The 10,840-nt window shown below is 41.6% G+C and overlaps 1 protein-coding gene across 2 annotated transcripts; it reads right to left on the reverse strand.

Annotated features, from left to right (window-relative positions):
• Window positions 1-816: 816 nt before the first annotated feature.
• Window positions 817-10,740, reverse strand: ATP23 (ATP23 metallopeptidase and ATP synthase assembly factor homolog). Of its 2 annotated transcripts, none has more exons than XM_063323087.1 (6): window positions 10,504-10,740; window positions 9,791-9,836; window positions 9,602-9,683; window positions 9,185-9,322; window positions 6,157-6,240; window positions 817-5,027 (listed from the first exon to the last, which is right to left on the reverse strand). In XM_063323087.1, the coding sequence occupies exons 1-6, from the start codon at window positions 10,679-10,681 to the stop codon at window positions 4,824-4,826; spliced, it is 732 nt and encodes a 243-aa protein (XP_063179157.1). In that variant the 5' UTR covers window positions 10,682-10,740; the 3' UTR covers window positions 817-4,823. The 2 variants fall into 2 exon arrangements, with proteins under 2 accessions (XP_063179157.1, XP_063179158.1); XM_063323088.1 differs by having other exon boundaries at window positions 9,791-9,888; window positions 10,504-10,640.
• Window positions 10,741-10,840: the final 100 nt, after the last annotated feature.

The following is a 10,840-nucleotide window of genomic DNA, read 5'->3' on the forward strand; positions in this document are numbered from 1 at the left end:
CTTTACAGCTTGACGTTTTGGTCTGCCGCATGCACCCCAGCATTTGTCTAACTGTCCCTGCAAACACAGTCACGCTCCAAAACAGTACAGATGGCAAAAGTATCTCCGTATATGTTTTGAGGTGGTCTTCTAAAGGAAGCAAATATTCTGCAGAAGCAGAATAATGCGATTGAAATATGTTTACTTCTTAACCTATTTTAACATTAGAGTTATGCAAATTTGATTAAAACAGAGATTTAAACCAAAACTGAACTGCACACTGAGCAACAGCTGTGTTTGGTCTGCAGGTGGCTTTCCCCAGCAGCGCGCTGTTCCACGGTCCTTCAGCTCCCTCTGCTGCTTCATCGAGTCCCGTATTTTTCACATTGGGAAAGAGATTTTACTCATTTTTTTTTTAACCTCTGTTTTGATGAGAAAAAACGATGCAGATTAAAATTGCACCTAAAGCAATGAAATGATTGCTTGAATTGATAAACAGTGTGTGCCAAGTTTCTTGTAATTATTGTCCGTCCTTTTCTCAGGGAACGACAAAAAGCCCGCCAGAGTCTTCCAATTGCCTTCTGGTGACTTGCAGTGCATTACAATTTGACTTGGTGTAACTGGAATGTATCTGTTGTTTAAGCTGACATTTCCTGGTTATGCAATTTTATTTCATACTGATCTCTTTTTTTTTTTTTTTTTAATAATTATGTCCTTATATAGCTCTCTGTACTCTTTATTACAAATGTCTCCTTCAGATGTCTCTGGAATACTTTCTGTCCCAGACTTTGCTGGTGTTCATCTATCAACAATACTAAAGAAGCAGCAGCTTGTATATTCTAGTCTTTATTGACATATTTTCCATTTCTAAATAGACTTGACAAAGCTTACCCCAGATAACAGGCAACTGTATATAGTCAAACAATACATTGGTCAAAATGCAATATAAATGCAAACCACACAAACACATACACATCCATTAAAGCAGAACCTTGGTTAATAAGGTAAAATGAAGAGAAGGAATTATCTGCCAGAATATGTGTGAGAAGTATTATAAAAAACTGAGCCTCATACATCATACTGACTAAAATGGGGATTTGAAAAGCAGTAAAGGTTAAGGGAATATTAACAGACAAGATTATGCTGTTCCAAGGCATCTCTGATCCTCAGGGGATTTTAGAAAACCCAGAAGGTCTATCTAAATTACATCAAAGATGGGAAGCTTAGAACTCGATGTGTAATTTTCTCCATAGGTATGTAGGGTATTATATCATTTTTTTTCTCTTCAGATATTCAGCCATACGATTATGTCAGTCACTGATGGAATTACTCCAAGAAAATAAGATTATGAAATCTCCATTTGAAATTCTGCAAAACTACTGAAAGTGCAGGTTTGGGGAATCTTGGCTAAGACGCTACTTCCTCCAAGACAACTAGGATGATTTTCTGAGGGATCTGCATCAAGCTCCAGAAGCAAAGGTACCTGTGGGTATGAATTATGCTACACCTGGGAATAGTCATAGTCCAACATCAAGACTGGGTATTAGGAAAAATTTCTTCACTGAAACAGTTATCAAGCATTGGAACAGGCTGCCCAGGGAAGTGGTTGAGTCACCATCCCTGGCAGTATTTAGATGGGCAGACATGACCATTAGGGACATGGCTTAGGGATGGACTTGGCAGCGCTAGCTTTACAGTTGGACTCGATGATTTTAAGGGTCTTTTCCAACCTAAATGATGGTATGAACAGAACAACTCAGACAAGTCAGGCCTGATCAGATCTCTCAGGCACGGCTTGGATGCGTTGCATTGTCCTTTGTGAGGACAGTGCTTACATTTGAACATTTTCAAAGCGTTTGCTGCCGTTCAGGAAATGGTGACACACTGACGGCTCTGTTCAGGGGACAGGGGAAGAGGCTGTCTTTGCTATCACCTTCTTCATGCAGCTTGTTCTTGAGTGACACCCGAGGAGCAGGCACATTGGGCATGAGAATAATTACATGATTGAATTCTTCTCAGGAGATTACAGAATAATGGTGAGATCCAAAACGTTGCAGGCATGTGAAATAAATAGGTGGATTGCAGGACCCCAAAGCTGCAGTCAAACAAGAGCCCACCTAGTTCTGGAGGTACTTAGGAGGACCTTCCCCTTCCAGCTTTAGAACCTGTCAGCCACTTGAAATTTGTGTGTGTCCTGACCTTCCCTTCCCTGAGCAATTCAGTGCCTCATTCCTGCTCAAGTGTCACCAGGGAGCCCACTGCCCCACCGCAGCCAGACCTCACAGTTATTTATTGCCTGAAAAAGCTTCCTACACTGACAGTCACGTTGTCACAAAATATACAGGGACACAGAACAGGAGAAGGCAACGCTGATCATCATACCCAGTCCTCCACCACCAGCGACAACCAGAACATGAGCAGCAACTCAGGGCATAAAGGGCTCAAGTCATAAAAGCTTTTCCATTGCTGACAAATGTTAGACCTAGAGTAAAAAGGCCAACATCCCAGCTGGGATGTGCCAGAGTCGGGAAAGAGAAAGCATTCGAGGTCACACCAATGAGCTTCATCCCCACAACAAGAAGGACCATTGTATAACATGAAATTCTTGGGCAATTCAGATGGCTGCTCCTTCCAGGTCTGCCTTTCTCACTGGCCACTGCAGGCTCAGAAAGCCTAACGCCCTGCTAACACCCTGGCGTACTGGGTAGCCCGTACTGCACAGATGTAATTGCCTGCTTCAGATCTCATTTCCAAGGACCAGAGTCACCCAGTCTCACCACTGTCATGGCTCAGCTCAGCACCGGACTTGTCACACAGGAGACTCTGGTCAGAAGCTGCAGATGTAAAGATGTCTACTAGTGCCTGAAATGCACGAAATAGCGTCCAGCTGCTCAACAGAAATAGCAGTCATCCCTATGAGATTAATCATGGGAAATATTCCTTTCTGATCCCAAATTTGCTGATTAGTTTATCCTTGAGCATGTGAGTAAAATACACCAAGGTGGTACAAGAGTTTAAGATCTCAAACAAGAATCTCAGATTCTTGTCATACTGATACTTTCAAACCTTTCAAATCTCGAGAGTGCATGTATGCAAACTATCAAGATAAGATGTTCCCAAGTCCATGTTGATTCTTTAACCACATCTGGTGCACGTCTAAGTCTAAGGCCAGACACTGCCGGGGTGCTCCAGGTATTGGTATCAGGGCCAATGCTGTTTAACATCTTCATTAACAACCTGGAAGACAGGAGTAGCACAACTTCTGAAAGTTTACAGCCATTACAACACCAAGGGAAGTGGTTGATACACCAGAGATTTGTGCTGCCATTCAGAGACTTCAACAGGACAGAAAAGGCCCCGACAGTGCTGGTGGACACCAATTTTTATGCAAGCAACACAGCCTTGCAGCAAATAAGGCCAACAGGTGATTTTCCGCTCTGCTCAGCACTGAGACATCTGGAGTGCTGGGTCCAGTCTGGGCTTCCTAGTACAAGAGAGACACAGACGTAGCAGAGCAAGTCCAGCAAACTGCCGTGAAGATGATAAATGGATTGGAACACCTGACCTACAAAGAGACCACAAGCTGTGACCCTTCAGCCTGGAGAAGAGAAAGTTCAGGAAGATCTTACCTGATGGGGCAAGGGTGGAAGTAGAGAAGACTGAGTCAGTCTTCTCAGTGGTGCCCAAAGAAAGGACAAGAGGAAATTGGCAGGAAATACACAAGGAGGAAAAAAACCCAGACAAACCTGCAAGGCCGATCAAACACTGGAACAGGTTATCCTGAGAGGTTGTAGAGTCTCTGCCCTTGGAGATATTCAAATCCCAACTAGACACAGTCCTCAGCAACATGCTTTAGTTGACCCTGCTCTCTGCAGTGTGGTTGCACTCACACTTGAGTCTTGAGTAACTGTCACAGCAGCTATGCCTACAAACCTTTGACTGGGGATCCATATCTCCATTACATCAGTGAACCACACCTGTGGTTGAATTCCATCTTTGATTTCAAGAGAGAGAAGAAAACGTGGTTCTCTTGCATCCATGTCAATGATTATAATACCTTATATTTGGAAATAATGGAGGAATGAGACAGCTTCTCTCAGATTTAGGATGAAGCTAACAGCTTCTTGCTTTCTTCAGATAGACTTACCTAACAAGGACAGGAACACCATAAGCTACACCAACACTTTGAGCAAAGCTCAGCCTGCTGGAGAGAGTCTCACCAATGCTTATCTAGCTTGTGGGTTTGATTTGGCAAGCAGAATTGTCAGTCAAATTCCTAAAAAGCCAAAGGCTTTTATTTACCTGTAAAGTTAACGTTAGATGAGCTGGGATTCCAAGAATTTCAGGAGGTGCTCAAAAATGTGGCGGTTTATTAAATTTTGGGTTTAGCCATAGTTTTTAAATGTGGACCCAAGAGCTTTAGTTCAGGTGCCCATCTTTTAAAATGGAGTGATGAATATCATCACGTTTATGACTGTGTATCACAGATGGTAGAAATGTAAAGGTTTTATGAAAAGATTTATTCAGTAACAAGAAAACTTTTAGAAACCAAGCCCTAGTCAGACTGAGCAGAATTAAATGTGCATTGAAATGTGCAGATCATTATTTGACAAGTCATTTGGTGTACTAAATTGTCTTGCTGGAATAACGGGTGAGGAAGCAATTTTTTGTCTTGTTCATTTACTTCGTTTACTTCCATGGAAGTTGGCTCCTGGAAAAAGTATACAAAATTAATTGATACATTTGAGAGAATTGCCCTTTCCACCAGCACTGTGCACATAGATTGTAACTCCAGCTGTTATAGAATAATCAGATATTAACATAATCTTTCACATTTTTTTCCTTTACAAATTAGCATTATAGCGATCTCTGTTCTGAAAGTCTTTATAGGCACGTTTTGCATCTGTTTTACTGTGTGGGATTCTTCCAAAAGGTTCCAGATCATTGAAGCAGGCATCAAAAACTTCATCCACAGCTTTTTCTGCCGTTTCTTTGCTAACTTTTCTAACAGCCAGAATGGAACGAATCGCTCTCTCTCGTACACAAGTCTAAAGTGGGAATTAGATAAAGAAAAATGTGTATTAGTATAAATAATTTTTTCCCCAGGTTTTGTCAAGCATTAACGCCTACTACACACACAATAATTTTGTATCACAGGACACATCCCTGGAAGTGCTCAAGGCCAGGCTGGATGGGGCTTTCAGCAATCTGGTCTAGTGGGAGGTGTCCCTGCCCATGGCAGGGGGGTTGGAACTAGATGATCTTTAAGGTCCCTTCTAACCTGAACCATTCCATGATTCTATGGTTCTAGGAGGAAAACAATGCCTGTAATAAGCATTAAAGTACATTTTTCTTCCATCCTATGCTAACTATGTGTTTTAGTTTTCCATGTGCAAATAAATCATCAATTAAGTAAGAGACATTCCTTAGAACAGGAATTAAAAGACAATTTGGCATTTGTTGTAGGTATCAGGTATTTGTACAACTTGACTTGGACACAAAAGAAAATACATCAGAAAGAAACAGACGTTAATACTGGTTAGTATTTTTCCAATTGAAATGCTATAAAACATAAAGGAATGACTCCTTTACTGGCCTTCATTTTGATACCTCTTTTTATGGCAACTTTTGCTTACAAAGATTCTCTATTAAAAGATTAAAAAAAAATATGTAAACATCCCCTTAGCTACAAGCTAACTGCCACTCTAACATGAGCAACTACTTGGGACTCAACCCACAGTCTTCACTACTATTAAAAAAACCTAATTCCTGTAAGACTTAATACACGTTTATTTAGAACTCTTGTCATTCTCCTTCCTCCAGTTTTCAAAGACCTTTTAGAGTTTTACCCACTTATCGTGGGTAAGATATTCTCACCACATACCCTGCAAACCCTGGTTTTTGTTTGGTTCTTATTAACCATCCATCGTCAGTGGTAATGCTCTACGGTAGGACTAAGTATTCAGGAATTTCACTCCAACAAAAATAACAAGGTGGAAAAAAAAATTATCATGAATCGTCAAAGGTTATTAAAGGGTAATTAAGAGAAAGCAGCAAGTCCATGGCACCCACATCTTTCTCTGATGTTTTCAGCTATTAAAGTGTAGAAGACCGAGATCAAGTACGTAAAGATGGCTCATCACAAATCAGCAGACTTTTAACATCTACAGTCTTTACCTGATGGTGTCCTTTTAATCCAAATTTAAACCTGGATAATTCATTCATCAGTGTACAGTCTCCACTGAGATTAGCAGCTCGAATCTATTGAGAAAAAAAAAGCCACACCATCAGAGAAACACATGGAAATACGAAATCAAAACAAAGTTGTAATAAATCTTTTTCTTCAATATCTTTCTGGTGACAGGCGGTAAAGAATATTCCCAGGGCCGCTTCTACTTATTAAGTACATATTACTTCTTATATCCACCCTCTCAGGCTCAACGAACTGTGAAGTGTTACTACATGACCTCGAAGTTTCTCCAGGAATCAAGTCTCACACATTCGCAAAACTTAAATGAATAAGCAGAAGAGATAATATGTATATGCATATATATATATATCTAAAAATACACACACATATATACAAACTGCTGAAAGAACATGGAAAGTAATATTCTCCCCAGTCTGTATCAGCTGACACAAGAGTCAGGAAGAAAGGCAGATACCTTTCAAAGACTACAGCTCCAATAACCAGAAGAACAGTAACCCACCTGCTTTAGGAAAGGCTGCATTTAAATAAGTATTTGTTTTAGCTTGTTAACTGTCTTCTCCTGTGCATTGTAATTTCTTTTGTCTGCCAAGTGTTCCTACACCCTCAGTTAGGAAATACAACTAAAACTGGAATTTCCTATAATTAAGTACCAGAGTGAGAATAAATGCATGGAAAACGTGAAATGTAAGAATTAAAAAGCTGGCAATAAAAATTGTAAACACCATATAATAAAATAAATATCAAAAGACCTGAAGTAAACAAATCATCTCAACAAGAGCAAGAACAAGCACAATCTTCTTTTATATATGTCTCTAATTTTATGTTTGAGGCTTACAGGCTTTATTCTGCACTGTGTAAATGCTTAGACAAAAAAAAAAAGTAGACAAAAGTTAATAATTCTGAATTATTGTAACGGGTTTCAGGTGGCAAGACGTTGGCAGGAGGGGGCCTGCCAGGATGGCTTCTGTGAGACCAGAAAAGGGGCTCTCCCCACCCTAAAACGGACCTGCTGCTGGTCAAAGCTGAGCCCATCAGCAGTGCCAGCGGTACCGCTGGGATGACATATTTAAGAAAGGATAAAAAACACCACATGGCAGCTGTGAGACAGGAATGAGAAAAACATGAGAGGAACAACCCCAAGATCAGCGAAAAGGGTGTGGGAGGAGGTGGTCCAGGCACCAGAGCAGAAATTCCCCTGCCACCTGTGGAGAAGGCCATGTTGACACAGGTTGTCTCCCTGCAGCCTGTGAAGGAACAGAGTGGAACGCATATCCACGCTGCAGTCCAAGGAAGACCCCACGCCACAGCAGATGGACACGCTCTGAAAAAAGTTGCAGCCCATAGGCAGCCCACGCAGGAGCACGTTTTCTGGCAGGAACTATGGCCCGTGGGGGACTGACGCTGGAGCACTGCATTCCTGAAAGACTCTAGGAAAGGACCCAAGCTGGAGCAGGTCTTGAAGAACAGCAGCCCATGGGAAAAACGCATGCTGGAGTAGTTCACGAAGGACTATAACCCATGGTAGGGACCTCACACTGGAGAAGGGGAACAGGGTGATGAGGAAGGAGCAGCAGAGACAAAGTGTTATGAGCTGACTGCAGCCCCCATCCCCACGTGCCGCTCTGGGGTGAAGGTGGCAGAAGAGTCAGGAATGAAAGAGTAAAGCTGAGCGTAGGAAGAAGGAGAGGTGGGGGAAAAGGTATTTTTAGTTTTATTTCTCACCATCTTACTCTGTCATTAACAGGCACTAAATTAAATCAATCTTCATCAAGAGGGTAGCCAGTAAGTCACCTCCATATCCTTATCTCGATCCACAAGCTTTTTAAACCTACTTTTCTCCCCTATCCTACTGAGGAGGGGGAATTGGAGAATGGCTTGGTGGGTGCCTGGAAGCCAGCCAAGGTCAACCCCCCCAGTTATACCGAATGGCTTTACTAATACCACATAAGGTTACTTCATTAAGTTTTACCTGTAAAAAGATAAAGACAATATATGACTGTGACTCTCTTCCACACCAAATATGAATTCAATTAATGAATTCAAATTAATTTTTATGAAATCTGATTTGTTCTGTACCAAATTCATCATTTTGGTTCTCCCACATAATGTGTAAAGATGTGCACAGATTTCATCTAAAGTCTGGAATCTAATACATTCTGATTAAAAACAAACAAACCTACCTACAACCAAAAAGAAAAAAAACCCAACCCAAACCAAAGCCATTACAACATTTTTATATTATTTTATATATTTTTAAAAAACAGTTAAAAAGCCACCTAATTCACACAGTCACAACAATGTACTTTTGTAATATTAATCATGAGACTAAGTTTTTCTGTGGTCAAATGAAATGGATTACATCAGAAATCAATTAAAAGCACATGAATACGCACGAGTTGTGTATACAAGAGGAATCTTTACTAGCCTGTGGCCAGTTTAATTTCACCTCCTAAGGCATCAATTTTTAAGGCCTTTCAAGCAGCAAATTCCTACGTCCTCTGAAATGGACATGGAGTCATAACTAAAGTGTACTATTAGCAACATCACAATAAATAAATAAACGTATGTTATAGGAAAAGACAAGTTTGTTGTTAACCAAAAAAACCTACACAAAAATAAGGTTACCATACTACTGTGATACCCAACATACCAAGATTTGCAGGGGAGAAACAGAACCCTATAAACATTTCACTAAAGTGTAAATGCATTTTCATCTCTAACTACTCTCATTTGTTAATAACCACTTTTTGTTAGGGTTACACTCACAGTGATCACATTCTACTTAGTATGACACTGACTTATTAATATTTATGAAAACTAAACATTTTTTTTCTGAATGAAACTGCTTAAGTTGACTTGACAGAAAGGATAAAATGTATTAACAGGATTAAACCAAACAAAGTCTGTGTAAGAGCATGCCTATTTAAACATGAAACATTCCTAATAACCAGCAGTACTTAATATAATGGCAACATCAGAAGCATTTTAACTTACCTCTGAACATGCTAAGTGTTTGACATTTTTAAACCAGTCAACATGTGCACGGCAGTGATCAAAAGCATGAATCAATTCATGTGTGACCACCCGGTTCATATGGGATTGGTGGCGAATGTTGTTCTGACACAGAACAATCTGCAGAACAAAAAAGTATATGTAGATTTTTCACCGAGTTTCAACATCACACTTACTTCTCAGAGACCCAGCACACACAACCTACAGCATTTAGACTCTGTAGATCAGTCTTTTTCAACATTAACAGCATCATCATTCTGCAACGTGCTAGTTCCAATACCATGGAACATCTTTAATTTTTCTTGTTTTCATGCCTTTAACTCAGAACAGCATTAGTAGACTTAATCCTAATAAAAAAAAAATGCAGTCCTTTGAAAGAAGACAGCGTTCAGGGCCTACCTGAGATGTGGCAGAATCAAAACCTCCACTGACACAGCCATCACAGTCTTCACAAGAAAAGTGCCGGTCATTGAAGACAGTGCTGAAAGACCCAAACAAACAAAGTTATAGGGAAGGATTTGAAAAAGACCAGTAACTCCATATAATAGTGATGTTACTACACAGAACAGGATGAATTAGTTTACATACCAACCAGACTGCTTCATAGCCTCAAGAAGTAGTTGAGCATATGGATCTAGAAAAACATTGCTGCAATCAATTTCTCTAGACAAAAGTTTCTAAGTCATCTATAATCAAAATATAAACACAGTCAAGAAAAAAGAAAAAGGAAAAGCACTACACATCCAAATTCACACTTTGCAGTATCCAACCCTAATGCAATACAACTGGCACTTGTTACAGCTCAGGCTGCGTAAAGCGACATAGAATCATAATATTTACAAAGTTATTAATGAATCAAGCCACTTCTGACATTATTTTATTAGTAGCAGACATAAATAGAGTGGCCGATAACAACAACTGTTTTCAGTGACATTCATAGCCAACATTACATAGCGAAAAGGGCAAAAATGAACCAGAAATCGACAAATCCTCTCAAATTTTCAAGAACAAGAAGTAGAGAAGGACCTTCTGACATTAAAAAAAAAAAAAAAAAAAAAAGAAGCACACAGCCACTTTTGAACTTGTGTTTTCTTTGTCTTAACCAAAATCAGCGTGTTCATCAAGCAGCAGCCCCTCCCGCTGTCAGCGGCTGGGGAAGGGGAGCAGCTCCCGTCCCGGGACCCTGCGGCCCAAGGTCACCGCCGCGGCCAGGCCGTTCCAGCGGGGGACACGGGCGTCGCCGGTCCCACCCAGGGCACCCTCCGCTGCGCCAGGGCCGGGCTCACGGGGAAAGCGCTTACTCGTGTCCAGAGTCATCCTCAGCATCAGCTGGCACCTGTTGTGGAAGGTGAAGAGGCTGCGGACCAGGAAGCTCTGCGGCTTCTTGTTCCGGTCCGGGAAGAGTCGGTAGCCGAAATCATCCTCCTCCTCCCCACCCTTCTCCTCAGCCGCCGGCGGAGCGGCCTCCCCTTGCTCCATGGCCGACCCCTGCCCCCCCCAGCGCCTGCCGGCCACCGTCCCCGGCGGCGGGGCAAAGGGCACACGGCCCGGCAGCACCAATCGCCGGGCCAGCTCCCTGTCACGTGATGCGGAGGGGGCGCGGCCAGGCGGTGCGGAGGGCCGCGGGCCGCGAGGCGA

Source organism: Chroicocephalus ridibundus, chromosome 1 (genome assembly GCF_963924245.1).
Source record: "Chroicocephalus ridibundus chromosome 1, bChrRid1.1, whole genome shotgun sequence".
NCBI lineage: Eukaryota > Metazoa > Chordata > Aves > Charadriiformes > Laridae > Chroicocephalus > Chroicocephalus ridibundus.